This window comes from Molossus molossus, unplaced genomic scaffold (genome assembly GCF_014108415.1).
Source record: "Molossus molossus isolate mMolMol1 unplaced genomic scaffold, mMolMol1.p scaffold_m16_p_9, whole genome shotgun sequence".
Lineage (NCBI taxonomy): Eukaryota > Metazoa > Chordata > Mammalia > Chiroptera > Molossidae > Molossus > Molossus molossus.
In genome coordinates this window covers 15,288,190-15,315,958 of record NW_023425403.1, presented here as the reverse complement: position 1 = coordinate 15,315,958, position 27,769 = coordinate 15,288,190, and the positions used below count along the sequence as shown (strand labels likewise).

At 37.5% G+C, this 27,769-nt stretch overlaps 1 protein-coding gene across 4 annotated transcripts in view; it reads left to right on the top strand.

The window, feature by feature from the left end:
* Window positions 1-27,769, top strand: part of MICU3 (mitochondrial calcium uptake family member 3) — a 102,974-nt gene that overhangs the window by 71,050 nt on the left and 4,155 nt on the right. The window contains exons 12-16 of one of the 4 annotated variants that reach the window (XR_004958030.1): window positions 1,543-1,651; window positions 3,759-3,916; window positions 4,954-5,022; window positions 8,469-8,521; window positions 13,799-13,855. Coding sequence is in view for 2 of the 4 variants with exons in the window: in XM_036249674.1 (XP_036105567.1) it covers window positions 1,543-1,651; window positions 3,759-3,916; window positions 4,954-5,022 (336 nt within the window). In the remaining 2 variants the exon portion in view is untranslated. Of the gene's footprint in view, window positions 1-1,542; window positions 1,652-3,758; window positions 3,917-4,953; window positions 5,023-6,921; window positions 7,005-8,468; window positions 8,522-13,782; window positions 13,900-27,769 lie in introns of those variants that run through there. The other 3 variants (XR_004958029.1, XM_036249674.1, XM_036249673.1) reach the window with 3 other exon arrangements.

The window sequence follows — 27,769 nt, the reverse complement described above, 5'->3', positions numbered from 1 at the left end:
ATTGTAATTTTGACTAAAACCTAAACATATAAAATTTTATAATGTAGTAACCCTGGAAATTCTTTCCTGCAGTTGTTCATTTATATTCTTTGTCGTGTGTACTCACTAGAGGTTCTGTTTCATTATCTTATCAGTCGGCCAGAGAACTGATAGAGATTTCCTTAAATGCCCAGAGCCAGGAAGAAAAAATATAGTAGTCTCCTTAAAAGTATTGGCATTTATGTTTACAGTTTGCTTAATAATATCCCATCCTCCTGTCTTTCACTTTTACCAGCATTAACATGTCACCCTGAGAAAGAGGCTATTGCTGTGGCAACTGGTCATAGCATACATTGATTCAGAACCAGAGCAGTGACCAGTTTCCCTGGCAACGGCTCTCCACATCAGGATAAACCCCTTCTGGGTCAGTCTCCCTAACTGATTTAAACAGTGCTCTCTGGAAACATGACAGGTGGGGTGGGGTCACAAAGCAGAATTCAGGTTTTCAGTAGCCAAACCTGAATATAAGGGAAGAGAAAGAAAAATATGAAAAGACAGTGAAGATTCTCCTTATAAATAAAGAGGGATTGTAATTGACATGGAAGTGATATATACCAAAATTTGTTATTATTTTGATAATAAACCACTTAATCAGTAGTTGGCTTATATGAAAATAGACTCTTCTGGTTCTTACCCTAGCTTTCCAGTGCTGCCTTGTTAGTTTCCCTTTTCCTTGTACCTCTACATTCAGGTCAGAATTTGGCCCTCTGCTCTTTTTGGTTTACTTTTTCTTTCAGTTACATTAATTTTACTGAGAGGAACATGTTAATTAAATACAGCTCTTGACGTCCAAATTTGTATTATCTGAGATATGTGGTGCTTATTTGAAATAACTGTCCAGTTTAATTCAAGTAATAGTGGCAACAATTGCAGTTTATGTAAATGACATTGCAGAGAGTACCCACACTATGCCCTGCATTGGGCCTCCCAGAGCTATGTGTATACAATGACTGTGCTTCCCCCTGCTGTGCTGGCCTCGGTATCATGGCAGGAACAAACAAAAGTATGCTACTGTTGGCTTATTTTGATTTTGCATTGTCTATGAACACATGAATGCCCATAATATAATGCTGAATTATATTTAAGGAGTATAGTTACAGGGGAAACTTTTTTTAGGTGTTTTCTTTAACTCTTCTTTTTTTCTTCATCATCATATTTACTTTCAGAGTTTAAAAAATTCAGGCCTAAAATACAGAGTTCTCAAAATTGAAGCTTTTCTATCCATTTTTATTGTAGCAATTTTTTGGAGCTTCATGCTGATATGACAGTGTTTTAAAATTATTTTGACCTAACATTGCTAATGGCAGCAACACTACCCAGCAGAAAAATATCTGAGTGAATTTTACATTCCATTTGGAGAAAGGTTTCAGAATGTACCCTGGAAATGTTTGCTTGCACTATACATTGCACATGCTTAATCTGTTTATTTCTAGTAAGTATAGATGCTTAGTTTAATAAATTTGGCCATACTAAAATGTACTTACACATATTCTCCCAATATAGGGCATCACATTTGATGAATTCAGGTCATTTTTCCAGTTTTTGAACAACCTAGAAGATTTTGCAATAGCCTTGAATATGTATAACTTTGCAAGTCGTTCTATAGGGCAAGGTAAGTAATAATCTTTCAAAAATTAAAAGCAAAATATAATCCTACATTGTTTTGGGGGACTTTGACAGCAAATTAATTAGATATATCGTATCAGCCATCAATTACCTGAAAGTTTGTTGCGTATTTTAATGGGAAATCTGTTTTCCTAAGACAAGTTTAGGGAAATATGCTATCTTTTTGTATTAACAATAGAATGTACAGATGATGCAATATAGAATTGTACACCTGAACCCTATATAATTTAACCAATTAACCAATGTTACCCCAATAAATTCAATAAATAAAAAAATTATTATTGCCCTTCATTTTGTATTATGAGGAAAAGCTAATGATGTTCCAAAAAGTTCAGAGAAAAAGAAACCTCATGGTCACTGGGTAACATTGGAGGAAGTGTGTCTACATATAGAAGAGCCAGCTTCTTATAAGTCATGCCTCAGCCATCATCACAGGATGATGTTAATATTACCCATAATCCTTGCTCAGAAACCTGAATTTTGTCCACAGAGTCCCTTCTTAGCTATGGACTCACATTAACTGTTTTAAGAATGACATATAAAACTGAATGTGGATTTTGCTTAATTTACAAAAAAATACAACTGTCACAGAACTCAATGCTGTTGACTTCAGGACCAGCTCTTTCTTTCCCTGTAGGTAGACCAAAAAGTCAAGTTCTTTTTCTAGGATTATGTGACTATGACTACTTTTCCTCTTTCCTCATGGCAATATCCTTTTTAAATATTCTTGCCCTAGAGGATTTCCTATTCATGTCTTTAAGGTGATTTGACCTGTGTCTGCCATAATCTAATAAATGTCATTTATCAAATGTAATCTCGGGGGACAGTCTTGTTATTTTATATCCAAGATCTTGGGAGAAGCCATACTGCAGCCCATAAGTACTAATGATAATTATCTCTCTCCCCAAAACATAGAGATTGAGTCCTTCATATGGCTTCATTCATTTATTCATTGAGAAAGAGAAACCTGAAAAGTTGTCATTTTACCCTTGGTCTAGATGTTCAAATACGGCATCTTCTCAACAGAACCCATTCTAGTGTTTTAAAACCAAAATTTTGGGGAACCCTGCCTTCCCAGACCAGTGTTTACTTCCATGATAAACCTACTATTCAAATGAAAAAGGAAAAAAAAAGGTCTGGTTCAGAATGGACAGTTGCTCTTTTACTTTGTGGAACTGGGAAATGGTAAAAATAGATTGTGTACTCCTGCAGGTGCTAGGAATATATCACTTTCTTTTCTGTTGTCATTACTGGTACCTTAATTCAGGTTATTACCTTTCAAAAGGATCTGGTATTCCTGCCAGTACCCACTTCCCTCTCTGATGTTTCCTGGACAACTCAGAATAATCTTTAGAAAACACAGATAAACTTTTCTACAATGTGCATGCTATGGGAAACTCTTCAGTTGTCTGTTGATGTACAGGTTCCTCACCTGAAGTCCCTGTGTAGAACTTCTCCAGCTCTTAGATGTCCAGATTGCTCTCTGTTTTCCGAATGTGCTTTACACCCTCTGTGCCCTCCATGCCTTGGTTCATGTTGTCTCCTCTGCAGTTTCCCTCCTCTCTGCAAGCTGCAGCCTTCTATCCTTCGGGACTCAGCTCATGTACAGAACCGTAGCCTTTCCCAATCACTGCTCTCCTCTCTCCTTTCCCTCCTCCACGCTGCTGACAGAAGCATTCACTCTTTCCAAATTCTCACAGTGCTTTATTGGTACTTTTGTGTGGTTTTGTGAAATGGTTACTTGGGCAGGTAGGTGTCTCGTCTCCCATTGGACTGTAAGTTTCTGGAGAACTTACTCATCCTAATAACCTCCAAAGTGTCACTGATCATAGGTGCTCATTAAACATTCATCGAATATGAATGCATTATTAAACTAAAATACAGTTTTTCTTAGCCCTTTAAATTAAAACTACAAAAATTTTTTTTTTTTCTGAAATATAGCATGATTAATGAAAAGTCATGTTACATAAGATCATGACCCATGTTTAGGGAAAAACTTCTTTTATAACATTTTTGTAATTAATACACATTTAATTATAATAATGATTTTAAAAATAATAATGATTTACTTATTTTCTGTAACATTTATCTAGATGAATTTAAGCGTGCGGTCTATGTGGCTACGGGCCTCAAACTTTCACCACATTTAGTGAACACAATCTTCAAGATTTTTGATGTTGACAAAGACGATCAATTAAGTTATAAAGAATTTATTGGAATTATGAAAGACAGACTCCATAGAGGATTCCGGGTAAATATATAAATTTCAAGCCTGTTGAATTATTTTTTAAACTAAGAGAAAAAAAATCCAAGTTTCAGAAACAATTTATATACATTTTTAAGGATATAAATATGAAATGTTATATTTGAAAAGAAAACCATAAGGCCCTACCTACTTTCAAAAACAGTTTGAGGTTTAAAAGATAATGCTTTTTTAAATATAAAATCAGTTTGAATTTTATAACTTATTTTCATATTCAGGTAATTCAATGTCTTCATCCCAATTTGTGGGGGGAAATGTTTCCAAATATTTTTGATTAATTCAATCTGCACACTTGCTATCAAACTTGCTAGTGTACAAAGAAATATGACTTTCTCGTTTTATATGATGAGGATTTCCACTAGCGACTTGAGTTGTTTGAGTCACTGCATATTCAGTACTTTATATATAGAAAATAAAATAAAAAGTTTTTTTGTCTGTTGAACCATTCTTCCTGTTAATATCTTACACTGTAAAGTAATTATGAAAGATTCAATGATTATTTTTCTCAAATATGTTTTAAAGAATAAAATTTAGCATGAATCAATAAATGTTTACACATCTAACATATTTGTGGATGGTGCCAAAAATGGAAAAAGAAAATAAATAATTTCTATTAAGAGCTAGAATATGCTATCTTCCCTCTTTGGTAAGAATATTCCTAAGCATTATACATTAAAATATACACAAAAATATCAAGACAATGTTTTTCAAGATTTTAAATGACTTTTTAAACTCCCAAGCTGTCTTGGTAATGATACTGTGTACTTAACTGCCACCTAGTGGATAGTTAACATTTGAGATGATGGCATAAACACCTGAAAGGACATGTATTGAAAATCATTTATTCTTCCTCAAAAATTTTAGAGTAGCAAGAGCAAGTGAAAATATAAACTAGGCTATAAACCTCCAACACTGTATTTCTTTCTTAGGTGTTGTGTGGTTTTGTTTTTTGCTTTATTTATTGCATATCTGTGGCCCCATAATCTTTTATTTATATTTGCATTTTTGAATCTTCTGTTCCACAGGGTTATAAAACAGTTCAGAAGTATACCACTTTCAAATCCTGTCTGAAGAAGGAACTTCATAGCAGATAAGTATGTTAGCTTCTCTGTTTAAAATTGTTCAGTAACAACGAAGGAGGGGTCATAATTTATTTTTCTGCTATGACATTTAGGAAATAGCTGAGAGAAATACAATTTACTTTTAGTTTTTAGGTCACTAATTCAACTTAAGTATAACAAAATACTACTTTGCCACTGTTAAGTTGTGATCTAAAAATAAACTGAGTTAATACTCATTCAACTGGAATTCTCTTGGAATGTCTTGACTGAAAATTATTGTTTAACCTGCAGGTCTATATCTGAATAAATACAAAATAACAACTTCGGACTGGGCTTTTATAGTTCAGGATCATCAACATCTAAGGAATATTTATGTTATTTTTTAGGATTATGATTCCAAACATCTGCTACAGTAACTAATTTTTTTAGTTAGTTTAGGTGCTTGGCACTATATTAGGTGTTCTTCCACATGTAAACTCTCATTTAATTCTCACAGATGTCCCATTTAACAGCTGAGAAAATAGAGGCAGATAACATGTCACAAACTAGGGTTTGAGCCTCACTCTGTCTAATGGTAAAGCCATCTTATTTATTATTTTCTAAACTATCACTGTAGAATGCCATAGTTGAGGAAGGTACAGGAGGTCCATTCAGTTTGTATCAACCCAAAGAAATGTCTCAGATTTGTTGCTGATCTCCAAAATGAGGGATTTGTTTTTCCTTTTCTCTTTGAAACGTCAACTGTACCTATAAAATTTTGGTCCATTGTGGGTTTCAATTAGGTCTCTAATTAAAGGTTCTATTTATTTATACATGCTTGCAAATATATATTCCTTGCTGTTTTTCTCAAGCTTGAAACATTTATATTTGCCTATAGCAGAACTACCAAAGTGGTTCCAGGCAATATCAATGCATATTCTTTAAAAAAAAAAAAAGTTTAGCCCAGCCAGTGTGGCTCAGTGGTTGAACATCAACCCATGTACCAAGAGGTCACCGGATGGATTCCCGGCCAGGGCACCTGCCCAGGTTGTGGGCCCAATCCCCAGTGGGGGCATGCAGGAGGTGGCCAACCAATGTTCTCTCTCATCGATTTTTCTATCTCTCTTTCCCTCTCCATTCCTTTCTCTCTAAAAATCAGTGAAGAAAAAAAATAAAAAAAACTTTAGTCAAATAAGTTAGAGAAATATATAATAAACATAATTAAATAGGTCCCTTCCTCCTTAGAACTTATGGGCTCTTGTTATTTTACCATGCATTTGTCTCTCTCAAAGAAAACAGCAGTATTCCTTACTTTGCAAAGTAGCTTTGAGGCCTAATGTTTCACAGAACCCATCTTGGGAAATGCTGGTCAGTAAACTGTTAGTGGCAAGTAGGCGTATTTACCTATCTGATATGGTAACTGCTGTGACCGAGCTAACAAGTGGTCTTTCGAATCTCTGTTTTAAAGAACTTAATACTGCCCTGTAAGAACTTAAATATTTTTTTAAAATATGCCCTGGCCGGTTTGGCTCAGTGGTTGGAGCGTTGGCCTGCAGACCAGAGAGTCCCAGGTTTGGTTCCTGCTAGGGGCACGTACCAGAAAAAAAAAAAAATAGGGCCATACCAGGTACATGTTCACGTAGTGTTCCCAACTAACTTGTCATAGTGCCTCACTGACACTGTTGATTCTGTGCAGTACTACGAGGAACCATAGACAAAGATGACTCCATTTATTCTAGACCTTTGAAAGATGAGGATTAGACAAGGTACTAAACAAAACAGTGAACTTTTTAATTAAAGGAAATGTTTTATGATTAAGCCTTTTGATCCTTATATTTTCTGTTATGTAACTTACTGTTTCATATTATTGTCATAATATTTGATTAAGGCCATCACCTCTGAATTTTACCCTATATAAATATTGCTCTTATATATATGTATTTTTTTAATTAGGTACTTGTAAAGCAAAGTTTAAAGGATTATCTACATGACAAATGCCAGAAGCAGTAATTTCAGAGAACAGAAGCAGGTCTGAGGTCAGAACTTGCAGAAATGAAGGAAAAGATGAAACGCTAATTATAGTTTTTTTCTTGAACTGAATGCTTGAACATAAGACAAAATACATCTTCTTACTAACTACAAATGTCATGTGTTGTCAGGTTGAGCTTTTGCCTTGATTTACTGAACTCTGTACTTTTTCATTCCTTTCAGAAGTATGTAGATACTTCCAATGACTATATAAGAATGTATTTTAAATATTTAAAAATTTATTAGAAATTTGCCTAACTTCAAAATAATGTATGATTTCTGGAATCTAGATCACTTAAAAATGAACAATGACATTTTCTTTGGTTTTAGACTATCAACTTAGTTTAAGAAAATTAATATTCCTTAAGATTTATCTTAGGGCCTTAGAATTATTGATTATTCCCTATTATTTATCTGGCTTTTAGTTATATTGAAAGTGTTTTGAAAAACAAGTAGAAATTAAGATACTATACAATATGATGGTTTACATTGTACTTTTCACTTTAAAAGTACTTAATTAACATACATTGCTTGAGTCATATTAAGTTTTTTTAAAGTTCTTGTTCATTTACCAAAGTCAACAGAATGTCTGGTATTCTTTTATGTATACAGTGAAATTTTAAATGTAGATTTTTTTTTTTTTCTCGAAAGTCACATCTTGATGGTGGAAGAGTGGTACTTGTAGCATTAGTCACTGTTATTATTGTTGTTTTAACATCATGCTGCTCCTGATTGCAGAAGTGTATGTTAATAACATAGTAAAAATAATATCTCACAACTCTGTAACTTATTGCACATTGTTAGTAAATGTCTAGGCATCACAATGAGTACTATAAAAGACTAATATAAAATGGTTTAAAGACATATGTAACTATTAGGTAGAAGTTAGTATTTTGTTTCTTGCAAAAGGACCACCTGCAAAAGTGATATTAAATAGTAATAATGAATAATTTAATATAATTCATTATTTCAGAATGTCTTAAAAAATAAAAACTTTGTATTAAAAAATAACAAAATTAGATTTTTCACATGGAGAAAATTTGATAGTACTTAATGGAAATCTGTTCAATTAAAAAATTATTTTATAAAAGGATACTATACAAAAGTAGAACAATGAGTTTAAATTAACATGTTAATGTATTACATGAAGATATGTTCATTTATCTTCTTTTCCACGATGTATGTAATGTAAATTGCACACACTCCAGTTATAACCTTGCTTTTGCTTATGAAAATAGGAAATACCAACTTTGTTTTTATGTTATTAAATGTGAAATTGATAGCTGTGCATCGGCCTATTTATAAAAGTGATGTTATTTATGTTATTTCTAGGAAAATGTTATTAGCATTAACTGTGTATTTGACTTTGTACATTCTTTATCTGATATTATTTATTACATTGATATAGAAATGTGATTCATGAATTTGAGGATTCTATGTAGTATAATAATTTAATTTCACCTGCTTTCAAGGTTGATTTCATTGACTAAAGGAAAATGCTGATCCATTCATTTAACATACCCAGGTCTGTGTTACCTACCTGAATATTCTCAACATTATTTGCTAGCTAAAGTAATTGAAAAAATGCAGTTTATGTTTATCTTTCACTATAAGTTATATTATCTTGCATACATGGAACAATAGCCATTTGGAACAGTCCTATAAATGTACATTAAAAACTAAAATAGCTTATTAAAATTATTTATAATTCTGCCATTTTCCCAAAGGTTACTACATATGCAGTCTTTATTCTTTATTGCTTAGCAGAGTGAATGGATAGTCATATGTTTATAAAACTGTAGCATAATATTAAAATGGGAATAAATGAAGTATTCTACTCAGTTAAAATGGAAAAGAGTAGTAAATTACAATGATCCCCTACATATTATCACTCATGAACTTCAACCCTCTAATTAAAATGAGCCATAAAAAGAACTCATTGGATTTTTTTACATCAATTGAAAAATTTTTAGTACTGTGAAAATAGTAATATACTAAGTACATATATGATATCATTCTTAGTATTTCCCTCTACAAACTATTCTTTGAAAGATGAAACTATGCAGAAAAGTTTAGTATTATACTCTTTACAGAGAGTCTACATGATGAGAGGTTCGTGGTACTTCTCAGAATCATTTCATATTAAGAAATTCATTTAACTTAAGTTCCAGTTTATTGTTCTTATTATAAAATGTAATTGTAAAGTAACCTTACATTCTTATATTAAATAAATATACCTGCTTTTAAATTAAGAAACTTAGTACTTCGCTTTTATGTTTACACTGTGGACTAATGTCTTTCTAAAAAAGGTCACCTCCAAACTTTGGAATTGTCTGTTGGTTACCAAACCTCCATTGATTTTATACCCTTTGCTGTAATAATACCAATGAAATTAATCTTAACACTTCTGTAGGTAAATAAATCAGAGTCATAAAGCTTCTCAAGGTGTACAGTAGGAACTGATACTTTATAGAACGTGGTCACTGGGACTGGGAAGCTTTCAGAAAGCTTACGTATGACTTACCGGAGTATTCATTTTGCTTTACAGAAACGATTGCTTGAATGGCTTAAAATAAACCAACAGTACGGCAGCCCTTTTGTACTAATGTTGGTTATTTTGTAGGCATCATCTTATCAAGATGACTCCTAGAAATTTACCAGTTTTCAAAATACACTAATTATTTTACTTTTTATAGCCATACAATAAGTTAACATTTTAAATACTGCTTTTACTTCTAAAGGATGTAAAAATATGAATTGTGTCATATTCAGTAAATATAAAATAAAAACTTAAAGTGATAAAAAAGCATAGTGGTTTTTTTTCTTTTAATTGTGAGCATTTTTACTGTATTAGTTGCTCATAATGATGGTCTGTCATGCAGCCATTCACATCTTAAATTATATGAATATTGTATGAAACTCCTGGCAAAGATAGAATTCTCTTACATCTTTATATCTTTATAATTCTCTTTATATCACAATTAGTATTTTTGGCACACATCTTAAACTGAGGACTATATAATTGTGACTACAGGCATATTCATATATACACTGCTCAGAAAAAGTAAAAGCATTATTATAAAAGTTTTCTGGAAAAGATAAGTTATGTCCAGTATTGTAAAGGAAGAGAAAGACACGTGCTTAGAGAACTAGAACAAAGAACGTAGGACGATGGAAAGGGATCTGAATGAGTATAGACTTTTGAAATTGGGATTGAATCGTTTTTAGAAAAATACATTTGAAAAAAAGGCAATAAAGCAATAATCTCAATACACCCTAACACATGCCAGGTTAAAAACAGAGTCGCTCTGTAGTGCGTAGTGTTGGTAAGTGTGGGGGGCAACTTATGGTGAAGCTGTACGTATGGATGAACATGTTCTGAAGGAAATACAGAAATATCTCAAAGCTTTGACCTAGAATTTTACTTCTGGGATTGTAATATCCCACTACATATAATTTATAAATTTGCATGTCAAAAAATACACCTATCTAATGAAATATTATGTAACCATGAGAAAGAATGAATTTTATCATGCTGACATGAGATAATCTATAAGACAGCAAGGTATAGAAGAGTATGATTAGCTTCTGTCTGCGTTCAAGACACAATTTCATTGCAAAGAATTATATTTTAATATATCTTCATCAAAGTTACGTGTACAGTTTGTTAAAAGTCAAGGAGCTCTTATGCCCTGGCCGGTTGTTCAGTGGTTAGAGCATCGGCCTGCGGTCCAGAGAGACTGGGGTTCGGTTCCCACTAAGGGCACGTACCTCGGTTGCATTTTGTCCCCAGCCCTGGTTGGTCGTGCGGGTGGCAGCCACTCAATGTGTCCCTTTCACGTCGATGTTTCTCTCTCTCTCTCTCTCTCTCTCTCTCTCTCTCTACCTCTACCTCTACCTCTACCTCTACCTCTATCTCTATCTCTATCTCTATTTCTCCCTCCTACGCCGTCTGAACAAAAAATGGAGGAATGTCCTCGGGTGAGGATTAAAAAAAAAGAAAAGTCAAGGAGCTCTAAAGGTTTAAATAAAACACAGCATTCCTCTTTCCTCATCTCTGCTCTTTGAGGCAATCACTTTTGAATCATTTACTGTTTCTTTTGATATCAGCCTTCGTATTTCAAAATAACATGCTTACACCAATATTTCTCGATTTTATTTTTAGTATATTAACTTGATTTCCAACAATGGAAGATGAGGATTTGGCTCTATGACACAAACTCCCTTCAAAGCACACACACACACACACACACACACACACACATTCACACACTCCCCTTTCCCCATCCTTTCAGTAGACCTAGAGCATAATTTTAGTTAAGTCATTTATTACATCATCATCTACATTTCCTTCGTTAAACACTTCTTACTTTCCCTAGAATTAATAATTTTCTCCTTTTCAGTCTGCTTAGCTTTTGTGTAGTTCTCATTTACCTATCATTAATTCATCCCCAGACTCACCTCCAGAACTAAACATATTGTTAATACATTGTTACACATCAAGTAACATGTAAATGTTTACTATAATCCTGGAAATGCCTCCTGGGGCTCTCCATCTGACTGTCCCATCTCGAACAGTGGTTCTAATGCAGAACTGTCATTCCAGGATCCCCCCTCTTCATCTCTCCAAGATTTTACCCTCTCCATATCTCACGTCTTCCTCGTTCTTATTTTTTATTTTTATTTTTATTTTTTGGAGTGGAGCACAATCCTCCATATTTCCTGAGAAAGGCTGTGTGGTAAATAAATGTTAGAGATTTAGTATGACTAAAAATGCCTTTATTCTGCTCTCGTGCTTGAATAGCAATTTCGAACTTTGAACTTGAAAGCATTGGTCCCGTTGTCTTCCAGCGTTCAGTCCTGTTCTCAAGAAATCAGATGCCATCCCAATTCCTGATCTGTTTGTTTTTTCTTCTCTCTCAGGAAGTTAGTAGTCTCTATTGTTCTAAAATTTCACATTAACATAGTTTGGTAAAAGTCTTTTTACTCATTGATTGTGTTAGGTACTCAATAGTCCTTTGAATCTAAAAAATTATGGCATTTAGTTCTGTAAAAAAAAAAAAAAAAAGTAATTTCTTTGACAACTTCCTCTCTTCTTGCTTTCTCTGCCCAGTGTTTTTGGAATTTCTAGTGCAGGTTTCCCCTGCATTCTGAAAGGAGAGCATTCCTACGAAACCTTTATTAGCCCAAATGGCGTAAAGCAATGAGCAACCTGCTCTCTCAGAAAGTTTATGTTGTCTCTCCACTTTTACAAGGGACTTACATTAGTACCTGTTTTCACTAGCCAAAACGAATCTGAAGAGGATTTTCACTTAAAAAGGATGCTATCCAGCCAGCGTGGCTCAGTGGTTGAGCGTCGACCCATGCACCAAGAGGTCACCAGTTCGATTCCCAGTCAGGACACATGCCCAGGTTGTGGGCCCAATTCCCAGTAGGGGGCATGCGGGAGGCGGCCAGTCAACGTTCTCTCTCATCGATGTTTCTCTCTCTCTCTCCTCACTTCCTCTCTCTGTAAAATCAATAAAGGAGAAAAAGAAAATAAGAAAAAAAGGAAGCTATTACACCCAGCTGGTGTGGCTCAGTGGACTGAGTGCCGTCCCGTAGACCGAGAGGTCCCGGTTTGATTTGTGGTCAGGACACATGCCTGGGTTGTGGGCTCAGCCCCCAGTGCGGGGCGTGCAGGAGGCAGCTGATTGATGTTTCTCTCTGACTCTCATTTATGTTTCTATCTCTCCCTTCCTCTCTCTCTAAAAAAAAATCAATAAAAAACATTTTTTTAAAAGGATGTGAAAAAAAAGGAAGCCGTTACTGTACTAATAGGGTCTTTCGTAACAGGGAAGCAGCGTAAGGTGGATGTTGGGAAAGTGGGGGCACCTGTAATCAGACACTGAATCTCCTGTGCTTGTCCTGTCGTTTTTTTTCTTACTCTTCTTTTTATTGTACCTTTTTTAAAAAGAATTTTTGAGATTTCTTGAGAACCTTCTTAACTTCTATGCATTACCTTGAGTTTTTATTTATTCCATCACATTTTAAATTTTTTTTCTGTGAATGAACCTCTTATCTTCTGTTTTTCTTTAGTGTATTCAGTAATATTTATTCTCTCTCTGATTATTACTTTTAGTGTCTTTGATGTTTCTTTCTGCTTCCTTCATAGCCTCATTCTTTTTTTGTTTGTTTGTTTGTACTTTGGGTATCTCACATTAGAGGTTTTCCTTAAGTAGGTGGTGATTTTGTGCTGTATTTTCATTATTTTGAAGAACAACTTGGAAGCTCTCTGTGCCTGGAATGAACTTTTGAGGGACGGGTCTCCCTCACTGCTGTCTGGCTGGGCCCCTTCCTCTGAGACACCTTGATAGGCCTTTCTCCTTTGGTCAGATGTCTGCGGCCTGGTTATCCCAATCCCAGCTGCTATTTGGTACAGAGGCCCTTTGAAGATGGGGCCGCAGGCGTATTTAATGAAGAGGGCTATAAGTTCATACATTTAATGAGCTGTTATTGCACTGTTTTGAGTATCTGTACCATGTTTTTGTTTACTCTTTCAAGAAAAGCACCTTTTTAAAACTTAGGATCTCAGTCCGGAGTGTGGGGTAGGTTTATTCACCAAATCCAGAATGAAGTTGCTTCTTGAGGCAGATAAGATTCTAAGGAAAACAAAAGCATGATGGTGATCATGAGTCTGTGGCACTGTCGCGTGGGGTGGACGTGGACGGGAGGGACGGGAAAGGGATGAACGGATGCAGAAACGCCCGTGGAAATGCTACTGGATTAAAACATGAGAGACTGCAGCTGTACTCTCTTGCAGAACATTCGGGTGACATTTACCATACGGACAAAGAACTGGACTCGATTATCAGTCTAATTCAGTGTGGCATATTTTCCAGGATGAAGCAAGCAAGCTGGAAGGTAAGCGGATTAGTCTACTCGCAGATTTTAAACTGAGGTAAAATGAGAGTTTAGGACAGAATGAAAAGAAATTAATAAAGATATTTCCAGCCTGTGGTATATAATGCTTTACTCTTTGTAAGCTGTAGGTGCTATAAGAGTTAAAAGTTCAAGCTGAAAAATCTACAAAAAATACTGAAAATCTATACTATTTAATGTCATTGCTCTTTGGTGCTAAGAGGTTCTCAAGAAGGTGAGTATCTTATATGCCATTTGTGCTGTAATATTTAATTACAGTGAGTGTACAGATTAGCTGTCTCAGAGATTCTTTTGAAATCAGATTGCACATCAAAACTGCATTGTGCCCGGCTAAGTAAGCAAATTTAAGAAAGAGGAGAAGGTGATGTCAAGACTTATTGCAAAATGAACAAATAAAGGCATAGGATTTGCTGGATGTTCAGCCTATTAAAGCATGACCAAATGTTAGCCTTTGTTTGTCAACTTAAATATGTTTTTCTCAAATTTACAAAGATTCAGCCCATGAAAAGTATCCTTTAGCTAGTACAGTATTTGTACTTGAGAAATAAAATAAACAACATGAAGATGCTGAATAGATTATACTAATAGTTCAATTTTTCATAGTGATTAGATATGTATATTAGTGATTCAGATACAGGTATTTTTTAAAAACTTTTTGTTATTTTTCTGATTATATTAATATGTGATTTTGCTCCCTGATACTTAAGATTTTATAAGCTCAGAGGTTAATTAAACTTTTCCAAAATAGCTAGACCCCCAAATACAATATACACTGAAGCATTGCTGATTTACAGGTATCTATCCCTCCAATAAAAGAAGGTAAATGCCCTGGCTGGTTTGGCTCAGCGGTTGGAGAGTGTTGGCCTGCGGTCCAGAGAGACCCGGGTTCGGTTCCCGCTAAGGGCATGTACCTCGGTTGCGGTTTGTCCCCGGCCCTGGTTGGTCGTGCGGGTGGCAGCCACTCGATGTGTCCCTTTCATGTCAATGTTTCTCTCTCTCTCTCTTCCTCTCTCTCCCTCCCACTCTATCTGAACAAAAAATGGAAAAATGTCCTCGGGTGAGGATAAAAAAATAAATAAATAAGTAAATAAAAAAGAAGGTAAAAGTAAATTCTAAAATTTCCACTACCCAAGTAGCCGGGGTGAAGACTAGGCAGCTTGGAGCCTGGATAGAACTTGCTGGAAATAACCAGGAAGTAGGTGAGGCTGTGAGGGAGCAGCAGTTCTGGGCGCTGGCTCTCGATGGTGGGGAGCCGCCCACAGGCCTGAGGAGGGCAGGATGGGGAGCCGTCCACAGGGGTGAGGAGGGCAGGATGGGGAGCCGCCCACAGGCCTGAGGAGGGCAGGATGGGGAGCTGCCCACAGGGGTGAGGAGGGCAGGATGGGGAGCCGCCCACAGGCCTGAGGAGGGCAGGATGGGGAGCCGGCAGGATGGGGAGCCGCCCACAGGCCTGAGGAGGGCAGGATGGGGAGCCGCCCACAGGGGTGAGGAGGGCAGGATGGGGAGCAGCCCACAGGCCTGAGGAGGGCAGGATGGGGAGCCGCCCACAGGGGTGAGGAGGGCAGGATGGGGAGCCGCCCACAGGCCTGAGGAGGGCAGGATGGGGAGCTGCCCACAGGCGTGGAGGCCAGGGTGCTCCACAGATCGAATGTGAGTACTAGCTTTACAGTTGTGAGGACACAAAACAGACTTTATTCTATTATTTTCCATACAAACCACCGTAAACCTGTTTTTGGAGCCGTACATCCGAGACCCACTCCTTTGAGCTAAAATCTTTTTTTTTTTTTTTTTTTAATCCTCACCCGAGGACATTTTTCCATTTTTTGTTCAGATAGAGTGGGAGGGAGGGAAAATGAAATATCTATGTGAAAGGGACACATCGAGTGGCCGCCACCCTCACGACCAACCAGGGCTGGGGACAAACTGCAACCGAGGCACATGCCTTTAGCGGGAACCGAACCCGGGTCTCTCCAGACTGCAGGTGGATGCTCTAACTGCTGAGCCAAACTGGCCAGGGCTGAGCTAAAATCTTCAAGGAGGCTCTGAAGGGTCCTGAGACGAGTGTGCATGTGCACACCCATGTAACTAGTTGAGCCGATGAAACCATCCACGAGACTCATAGATCACAATCAAGCATAACCTCTTCAACAAAGACTATCAAATCCGATAAGACCAACTGCTATGAGTGAGAATCAATAGAGACAATACATTTAAAGAAAAAATGTTCTTTCCTTTATTGATTTTAGACAGAGAGGAAGTGAAAGGGAGAGAGAGAAACACAGATGAGAGAACATCGATTGGCAGCCTCCTGCATGCCCCCCACTGGGGATCGAACCCACAAACTGGGCATGAGTCCTGGCCGGGAATTGAACCAGCGACCTCTTGGTGCATGGGTCGACACTCAACCACTGAGCCACACGGGCCAGACAAGACAATAATTTTAAACCCCAAAGAATGCAGATGTTGGAACTGAACACAGAATGCATGAGAGCTATGTATGAAATTAACTCTAAAATTACAAAGATGAGTGTCATAGTATTGAGACCAAACAGATACACTTACCAGACAGAATTTCTAGAAATAAAAAAAAATGTAATTGCAACAATGGAGAGTTTTAGATCCAGCCACGACTGAGTAACTGACTTAACCCTTTCATCATAAACAACAACAACATTGTACAACAAAAACTGCCCAGCGTTGATCCTGGAGCAAAAGGAAATTCACGTGGTGACCTCTACATTCAGTCTGGCTTTCCGCTTGCAGCAGAGGGAAGTGAACCCCAAACAGAAGAACAAGAAGTTTCATGGGATGGAAGGATTGCGGGCAGAGTTAGGCATAGCTCACGTAGCTGGGATCTGTGGGACAGGGAGCCAGAGAAGAGGGAGCTGTGCAGAGAAGGGGCACCACAAGTCTGGGTGGGCTGAGGCTCAGCGAGGCACAGCAGGGACAGGTCACACAGTGGGAGCCATCGGAGCCTTCCAGCAAGGCTTCTCTGGAGTGAGGGTAACCCTTGGTTATCATTTACAAATTGTCCCGGTCCCTTCTCACACATATGGAGGTCTTCAGCGTTTTTTAATCTAATCTCTTTCTATATTATATATATATATATATTTAACTGTCATATAAATGACAAATATTCTTCCAATGTATTGTGTGAGTTTCATTTCTATATATCAAATATTTTTTTTATTTTTCTGTATTTGAATGGTCTTTTATTTGCCATCTCCTCCATTGCTTTTACACTTAGAAATTCCTCTACCAATCTGATAAATATTCTGTCATATATTTTTATGGTTTATCTTTTCTTTGCATTTAACTAAAAAAAAAAAAAAAAAAAAAAAAAAAAAAAATTCTCCTAGGATGAATTCTGTTACATGGCAAAATAAATAAATAAATAAATAAATAAATAAATAAATAAATAAATAGGACCAAACTCTAAAATGTCCCTGCAAATAGCTAACCAATTTATGGAGTACTACTACAGAATAATTCTTTTTTTTTGCACCTAATATAATGTAAATTATATTTTAAATATTTTACGTACTTAAATCTGTTTTAAGATCCCATTCTCTTCCCTTGGACTGTCTGGCTTTCTTTATAACTACATTATTTTAGTTATTTTAGCTTTATAATGTCTTCATATTTCATAAAACTAGTCTGAATAGCCAAACTTAGATTCCCCCCTCAATAGCCAAACTTAGATTCCTCTTGTTTTAAATGTTTTCTTAACTCTTCTTTCTCTTTCAGATAAACTTTAGAATTGTTTAATTGTATCTCCTTTACTTTAAAGATACGAATTAACTTTGGAAATCAGTGATGCCTGCCTCAGTCAGGGCTCTCCACAGAAACAATCGATAGGCCGTGTGTGTGTCCTGCTATATAGGATCGTATAGAGGGATATGTATGTATGTATATATACATATATGTATATGTGTGTGTGTGTATACATATACATATAGATAGTTGATAGAGATAGATAGATAGATAGATAGATAGATAGATAGATAGATAGAGATATAAAATAGAGAGAGAGAGAGATTTATTATAAGAATTGGCTCATAAGATTATGGAAGCTAACTAGTCCTAAGATCTGCAGGGGGAGTCAGCAAGCTGGAGACCTAGGAGAATTGTTTTAGTTTAAAGGCAGGCAGGAGGAATTTTTTTTTACTTGGGGGAAAGTCAGCCTTATTATTCTATTCAGGCCTTCAACTGATTGGATGAGGCCCACCCACATTAGAGAGAGCAATCTGCTTTACTTGGTAGACTGGTTTAAATGTTAATCTCATCCGAACACTCCCTCACAGAAGCACCCAGAATAATGTTTGATCAAATACCTGGATACTCCATGGCCCAGTCAACATGTCACAAAATATTAATCATCAGTACCTTTGTAATATTTTCATCCCAAACAGGAACAATTATTCCAGCTATTATTCTCAAGATCTATGGCTTTTATTATTAGGTCATACTACTTATAAGGTCTTTTCTAGATCCTATACACTTATTGTTGCTTCTAGGAATGAAGATTTTTCCATTAGGTTTTTGATCTGATTATTGTTGATATATAGACAAGTAGTTGATTTATTCAGCCACTTAACTCTAAGTAGTTCTGATATTTTTTCAGTTGATTCTCTTGAGTTTTTTGGTGGACAGTCATTATATGTAAATGAAGGTAAATGTGTCCTTGCCATTCCTATATTATTGCTCATATTACTGTTTCCTGTATTGCATTGATCATAGCTTCCATAACAATGTAAATGATAGCAGAAATATTATTATGTCCTGTTCTAATAGGATTACCTCTGTTTCAAATTAAACATAATATTTTGCTGTTCATGCGAGACAAATACTTTATCTTGTTAAGAAAGCATTCTTTAATTCCTGGATTTAGAAGAGTCTGGAGAAATGAATGAGTGTTGAATCGTCTCAAATGTCTTTTCAGCTTCCACCGACATGATTATGCATTTTTCCAACCTGACCTCCAAATGTGATATGTCTTCTTTATAAACTTCCCAATACTAAATTATTCTGCATTATGAGGATGAATGCTGATCTCGGTATACCACATTTTTTCATCTCCTGGTCTTAGGCAAGTTGACGTCCCTCTCTCGGGTCCCTCCTCTCTAAATTGGGGTTTTGTTATAGGGAGTAGATGAGGTAATTTACATAAAGTAAATTTATATAAAATAAGTGCCTACCACGATATCTGGCACAGAGTATGTTCACCTAATATTATTATATTATCATCATCATCATCATCATCATCCTCATCCTCATCCCAGAGGCTTGAATACAGTTTGAGTGGGGAAAACTGTACTTCCTTAAGATTTTTTATATTCATGAGATGTTCCTCATATTTTCTTAAAGAAAATAAAATTGGTACTTTACAATTTTTATGTATGAGACATGGGAAGGAACAATAAAAGTCATTTTCTCATTATCTTACTTTAAAACTGTGTTGTTTACATCTACCTCCTTGAAGGTCAAGTACTGACTCCCTCAGAATGTTCCTGGGCAGGGCTGGCTTCATGGTCATGTGTCCCCAAACCAGAGGGGCCCCGTGCTTGTGGTTTAATGTTCAGCAGTCTTCATCGAATAATTCTTAAGAATGTCATCTTTGAAGTTTTGTAAGTGAAGTTGCTTCTGCTCACACACGGTCTCCACTCCGTCGGAGGGTTCTTGGCCACCCTCTGCTTTGCGCAGTCCCCTCCAAGCCCATGCAGGGGCCTGGCTGCAGGCCTGGCTAGCAGTGGGGAAGGCACGGACGACCGGAGTCTCGGGGCAGAACACGGAGGCCACCCTGCCCGCCTGGCAGTGCACCAGCTGGTGGCCCTGCGGTCGCACCTAGGCGGAGGGGCCTCTCACCCACTCCTAAGCCCAGGACTTGGAGCTTTCTCACACGGAAGCTGCAACCCCTTGGGGATTACCTGTCCGCTGTGGGTTGGGGGTCAGGCCTGTGGGAAGCAGAGATGTCTGACTGGACTTCCTTAGGGTCTCCGCAGCTGGAGCAGGGTTCACCCGTCCAGCTGGGGACAAGAGGGAGCCTGGCGGTGCATTCTGAGACATGGGGTGGGTCCCGGGGCACCTGGAGCGTCCACGCTCACTCTGAAAGTACACCCAAGCTCAAAGCAGCACAGCTGGCCAGCTCCGTGCTGGATGAAACCTTTCTCCTGCCCGCCGTCCGCGTCCGACCTGCAGGCAGCCAGAGCACTTGGATGCTGTGACGTCCGAAGTCTGTGATGTCAGTGACTCCCCCAGAAGCTGAATGCTCCGATATGTGCCTTGGAAACTGGTATCGCACAATATAAAGATGAATGGTAAAGCCATGCTAATAATTTACATTTTTATTTACTTAAAATGGCATTAAATAGCAAATAAAAAATATCATGACAAGTGGAGAGAAAGACCACAGAAGAAAAAGCTTTATATTTTAATATCTTAATGTTTTTTCCTGTTGTTGTTGTTTTTTAACAAAGAGTCCTGCTTTTTCCTTTTGTAGTAATTTCCAAAAATTCTGTAGCCAGTCCTTTCCTGGGATATGGAAATTTGGGCCAGTGTGCAAGGGTGTCAGTAGGTTTGGTGGGATACAGGACAGTAAAAAAACAGAAGAAAAGAGTAATAGTTTATGCTGTTCGGAAGTGAACATGGATTTTCTCAAAATTACAGTGTATAAAATGGTTTTTGTATTAGAAAACTAAGAGAAAAGAATATTAAGATTGGCAAAGGCGGTAAGAGCATACAGTGGAGTCAAGACAGTCTCTTCAATAAATGGTGTTGGGAAAATTGGACAGCTACATGCAAAAAAATGAAGCTAGACCATCAACTTACCCCATATATGAGAATAAACTCAAAATGGATAAAAGACTTAAATGTAACTAGTGAATCCATAAAAATTCTAGAAGAAAATGCAGGCAACAAAATTTTAGACATCATACACAGCAGAATTTTCACTGATACATCACCTAAGGCAAGAGAAACAAAGGAAAAAATGAACACATGGGACTACATCAAACTAAAAGCTTCTGCACAGCAAAAGAAACAACCATCAAAATGGAAAGGGATCCTACTATATGAGAGACCATAATTGCCAATGATGATTAGATAAGGGGTTAATTTCCAAAATATATAGAGTATTCATACAACTCAACAAAAGAAAGACAAAGAACCCAATTAAAAAATGGGCAGAGGACCTAATAGACACCTCTCCAAACAGAGCATACAAATGGCCAAGAGACATATGAAAAAATGCTCAGTGTCACTAATCATCAGAGAGATGCAAATTAAAACAACTATGAGGTATCCCCTCACACCTGTCAGAATGGCTGCCATCAACAAATCAAACAACAAGTGTTGGCGAGGGTGTGGAGAAAAGGGGACTCTAGCACACTGCTGGTGGGAATGCAGACTGGTGCAGCCACTATGGAAAACACTATGGCGTTACCTCAAAAAGTTAAAAATTGAACTGCTATTTGACCCAGTGATCCCATTTCTAGAAACCTGAAACACCAATCAGAAAGAATATATGTATTCCTATGTTCATAGCAGCACTACTTACAATAGCTAAGATCTGGAAACAACCCAAGTGTCCATCTGTGGTACATGTATACAATGGAATACTATGCAGCTGTAAGAAAGAAAGATCTCTTATCCTTTGAACTGGCATGGAACGACCTGGAGAGTATTATGCTAAGCGAAAAAAGCCAAGCAGAGAAAGACAAATATCACATGATCTCACTTATTTGTGGAATATAATGAACTAAACAAACCAATGAACAAAATTGACCCAGAGACATAGAGGTGGGGTACAGACTGACAAGCCTCAGAGGAGGGGGGATTGGAGGGAGGGAAGAGATAAACCACAGAACTTACATGCATGTATGCATGACCAATGAATATAGACAACAAAGCTGGGGATGGGGTGGGGGGAATGGGGTGGAGGGTGTCATTGGGGGGAAAAGGAGAAACATTTGCAACAAAAACTAATTAAAAAAAAAACAGAAACTCAGAAGCAAAGATCAACTAGGCAATTATCAAAAGTTTTTTGGGCAGCCATATTTTTAACCTACAATCATTTCTAAGCCTTAACATAAATAGTTCTGTGCTTTCCAAACTAAAAATGAATTCTGATCATTAACATTCAATAAACATTGTGCTACTCTGTAAAAAAAAAAAAAAAAAGAAAGAAAGAAAGGAAAAAGAATATTAAGATGATAAGTATGCTGCTTGCAGTAAACAACAAAGCATTCAGCTCTAAGACAATCTGATGTCTAGGGAGCAGTTATGATGAACTGTCTGAATTGATTTTTTCCATTTTCATCAATATGATTTAGAAACTTAACAACCAAATTCCAAATGGGTTCACTTAATAAAAGGTACAAAGGTAACCTTGTAACTTCAGCAGAATGTAAATTTATGAAGAATAACACCAAGATGTTATAACACTTTTTTTTTTTTAATTTTATATAAGGCAGAGGCTATTTAGGTAAAAATGGGGATTTAAAGGACACAGAGAACATACCCTCAACTGTATGGCACGGCGAGGACTGGGCAAATGACTGTGATAACAGAGACCCTAGTCTTGGGACAAATTAGGGAAGAAAATGATAAATGACAATTGCAAAGAAAAAAAATGCAAGAACTAGCAAATAATTTTATCAATTTTGCCTTTAATTACCCAATGCTGAAAAGAATACTGGTCACCTCACATTGCAATGATAAATAAACACACCATCATCTTCAAACGCAGAAGAATGAGGAACAATGCTTTAAAAGCTACTTCTCACATCCTGGACTTGAATGATTACTGCTGTCCTACGATGTCTTGCTAGAAGCATTTCCATTCAAGATGACTATGCAGTTGATGAGCACTTTTGAAAAAGCAATTGTCAGGCTCTCTGTACTTGAGATCCTGATACCAATTTCTCATTAAGGTGATTCATGAAATTTTTTCAATTAGATTCCTACGGTATTTTTAAAGATCAATTTGGCTTCCACCTTTCAACTAAATGAATGAGTCGGTGTATCATTCAGACATCTGTGGACTTGCATATTTATAAAGTTAAATGATCCTTGGACAGAATTGAGAGACCCGGCAAGGACAAAAGGCAGACTCCAAGAAGACATGATTTCAAAGAAGGGTAAATTGAAAAATATGCAAAAAACAGGTGAAATCGTTTTAGTCCATCTATTCAGAATACTGTGGTTAAGCATGGGCTCTCAAGTCAGACTTCTGAGCTCAAACCCTGGCTCTGTAACTCCTTACCACAGAGGTTCAGCAAGGTTCTTACACTTTCCACGCCTCAGCGTGTTCGTGTGTAAGATGAGATCATGATAGCAGCCGAGTCTTAGGGTTGTTACAAGAAGTAAATGGGAAATTGAGCAAACAGTAAATGTTAGTTAATATCTCTATTCATTAGCATCAGTTTGTTTGTAATCATGTTCATCCACTTGACCTTGAAGATTAAGACAAAGTGAAATTCATGGGCTATTGAAAAATATAAAGTGGTACTTATTATTTGTTTTCTTTATTGATTTCAGAGAGAGATAGAAACATCGATGAGAGAGAAATCGATTGCCTGCCTCCTGCATGCCCCCCACTGGGGATCGGGCCCACAACCCGGCCTGTGCCCTGACTTGGAATCAAACAGGTGACCTCTTGGTGCAGGGTCGACGCTCAACCACTGAGCCACACCGGCCGGGCTAAAGTGGTACTTATTGTTAAAGTGGGATAAAAATAGTAAAAAGAAAACATTTTTTTAAAAATTTCTTTTGGTAAATATTGCCAAATACTTTAAACCTATCCTATACATATTTCCTATTTTAGTTATCTCCATTGTCGTCTATGGGATTCTCAGGCACCTACTTAACTTTATTGAATATTTTATGCATGTTAAATATACACATAGCCCATGGACCTAGAACTATTTCTGTCTACTAGTGCTCCTTGTTCTTAAAAACAGAAAAGAAGAATGCCTACGGCAAAAAAAAAAAAAAAAAAAATCCACCTTCCTGTCAGCTCCTTCTGCTCGTATTTCAAGGATTCTAAATTTATATTCACATAATTTGCATTTTCCCACTCTTAGTTTTAAAAAAATTAAGTCAAAAACTAAAATACATTCCTTTTATAGTCAAAAGTTGCTCTATTGTTCAGAGCTAATTTAAAATAAAATCCAGTCATCCTCGAAAACATATATATACACATAAATTTCAGCTCCCTAGTCACTAGGCTGGATCTTTTCCAAGGTGAAATGGTAGATTTCTCTGACTGTGCCACCAGGCAAGTTAGGGAGATGTGTGCAGAAATCAGTCAGCAACCGTCGAGAGAACACGAGGCTGACATTCTCACTTACCATTGCTTCCACAAAAGCTTTCAAAGCTTCTAGCTGTTCTGCCCCAGATAATTGAATGGCTTTTCCAGGATCTGACGATACTTGCCCACCAGATCTTTATGAGAGCCACTCGAACTCGTGAGCTGGGCCAAATCTTGTCGCACGGCTGCCGCATTCTTTCTTCCCTAGGCTAAGCATTTAAAGATGCTCCTCGCCGAGCCAGTGGGACTCAGTGGCTGAGCGGGACCCATGCACCAAGAGGTCACCGGTTCGATTCCCGGTCAGGGACATGCCCAGGTTGTGGGCCCGATCCCCAGTGGGGGGCGTGCAGGAGGCGGCCAATCGATGTTCTCTCTCATTGATGTTTCTCTCTCTCCTCTCTTCCTTTCTAAATCCAATAAAGAACTTTTTTTTTTTTAATGTGCTCCTTAACTTACAATGGAATCATGACCAATAAATCCATTGTAAATTGAAAAGATTGTTAAGTTGAAAATGCATTTAATACACCTAACCTACCAAATATCAGAGCTTAGCCCAGACTACCGTACACGTGCTCAGAACACAGTATTTGGAAAACGGTAGCAGCACAGTCCACGGGAGAGTCCGCGTGGCTGGCGTGGAGCTGGGCTCACTGCCGCTGTCCCGCATCACGTGACCTGCCGCGCATTGATAGCCTGGGAAAAGATCAATAGTCAAAGTTCAAAGTCCAGTTTCCATTGACTGGGTATCACTTTCACACCATCGTAAATTTGAAAAACTGTTCGTTGAACCACTGTAATTCGTGGACTGTTTATACATAATCTCATTCATATCCTCAACACTCCTATGAGGCAGTGGATGATATTATATTTCCCAGTTTATATCTGAGACTTAAAGAAGTTTTATAATACCTCTGAAGTCTAATAGCTGTTAAGTGTCGAACTGAGATTCAGATCCAAGTTTGCCTAATTTTTTAGCCGATCCCTTAACTGCTTCGATAAATTGTTAACTGTGATGCAAGAACACTAGGAAGTGGACGGAGGCGACCAACTCCTGGAAGAGGTGTGACGGGCTGTGGTTTGGTAGGAAATGTGCTTCTGAGTCAGTGTTTCTGAGCAGATTGCAGAGAGCCTGTGGTCACCCAGGCATGAGGGCAAGATGGAACATTAACACAGAAAATGGGGGGTTGGGGGGGAGGCTCAGATATTGGTCTGTATCCAGGGTTATGTAGTTTATCATCCAAACCAGGACACGTTGGAAAGCAAAGGGGGACTCTATTCATGATTATATCAGGATAGCGCCACAAACTTGGACTGTCCAGGGTAAATTAGGACATACGATCACTTTTCCTAAGTCCTCCTCTTGTTTTCTCTTCTATTCCTTCTCATTTCTCCTCTCCTGTTTTCTCTCTTCTCTCCCTCTGTGTTCTCTGTATGTCTCTCACTGGCTCTTTGCTTGTACCTAAGCAGCAGTATTTTGCCATGATTGCCTGGAATCGGGATGCTCACTGAGTGCCTCATATTTAAGCTTATTTACAAAAATACTTTCCTTTGCTGCTGTATTCGTTATCTATTGCATAACAAATTAGCCCAAAATGCAGTGGCCTAAGAAAACACTTATTATCTCACAGCATTTCTGGGAGTCAGGAATTCAGGAGCAGCTCACCCAGGGACCCACCATCACTCCCACTTTATTCTGTTCGTTAGCACCCAGCCAGAGTCCAGTCCACACTCAAGGAGAATTCACCTGCACTTCTTAAAAGGGGGCGCAGCAGAGAATTGTGGACATATTTAAAATCAGCACGTCTGAATAATTTGTTCAAACTTTGACTCTTTGATTCAATTTTATCTCTGGGATTTGATCCAAACGAAATAATAAAATATGAGGAAATACTGTGAGCTAAGCTATTTGTATTGTTGTATCAGTGAAAAAAATTAGAAAACACACCTAAATATCTAGCAATAGAGCAGTAGTTTAATGAATTATGGTAATTCTACAGAACAGAATATTGTGCAATATTTAAAATGATTCAGTATAGTAACATCAAAAACATTTGTGATGAAATATTTGTGAGAGAACACAAAATTGTACATTGAAGAAATATATGCAAAAGAGAGTCCAGATGGGAACATACTATTATAACAATGGTTGTGCTAATTGGTGAAATCGTGCTAGGTTTTTGTCTTCCTGTTTCCAAAATTTCTATTATGTATTGTTCTGTAATGTATAATTCTGTTATGAATTTTCATTTTGAAAGAGATAAAGATAATAGTGACTTTCAAAATAAGGATTCAGTAGGCATTTATGTGTTTTTTCCTACGTAGCAAAAAATAGACTGTACTCAGACTTACACACAGGCTTGTTGGGGGTTATATGAGTGATGGAAGAGGTAGGGAAGAGATGACGCACGCAAAAGTGGTAACTGAGAAGAACTTAGTTAAAGGAAGCCAACGGTATGGTTGAGCACCCTAGGGAGTCAGGTACTCACCCAGCCCCAGGCTCAAAGAGACAGGGGGAGGAGGCAGCTGTGGCTCACAGAAGCTGTGGTCAGTGACCAGGCCGGGGGAGCTGAAACCAACGCCCCATGTTATTCTCCGGCCCTCTCGAGCCCCTGCCCACCTCCCATTAACTGACAGACTCCAGAGTACAAGGGAGTCTTTCGCTATAGATCTGAAAAGATGAGCCTTGCACAACACAAAGAAGGGTAGAGAATGGATCTGGAAGGGCAAATAGAAATTCCCAGCCCCCGGGGGGGGGGGTGCTCTGCTTTGGTGAGAAGATCCCCAAAAGCTTGCATACAATCTGCACCTTTATACTAACACTCAACATCAGCAATGTTTGAAGAATGTACATTTTAACATCAGATTGTTCATATAAACGTGTCCACTAGTGATGGGCATTTTCACTTTTAGACACAGGCAGACTAGCTGCATTTCAGATCATGGCAGTTCAAACTGATTCTTGCACCAGGATGCACATATCTAATACCTTGTATACATAAGTAGAAACAGCATACAAACCAACAGGGCATTTGATGACATGACAATGAACCTAATAAACATATCCCCATTCAAGTAAAAGTATCCTCATTCCTTAGATGTATGGTGAACTTGACTAAGGCATGCTCTTTGTTTGGGTTTTGTTTTGGGATTTGTTTGTTTTTTTTGCTCACCATGTCATGAACCATCACATATTATAATACCTCGAACACAGGAAGTCATCAAAATGTGTTAGGTGGATGAATGTACGGATTTATTAAAGGACTTTCATATATTGCTTCCCCAATTTATTTGTTGAGGAAACAAGAAATATCCCAAGAAATGCCAGAGAATGTAAATAACTTGCTACAGAGCAGAGAGCTAGTAAGGGGAAGAACTGGAATTCACACCCAGGTTTGTCAGTTGCAACACCCAGAGCAAAACCAAACTCTAATGCTGGTACTTCAGTTATATTTCTAAGTATCTAGCCTGAAGTATGGCCATCATCTGTCTCGCAATGCAAACAAGATAAAACTTCATCTTCTACACAATCTCTCTGGAAATAAA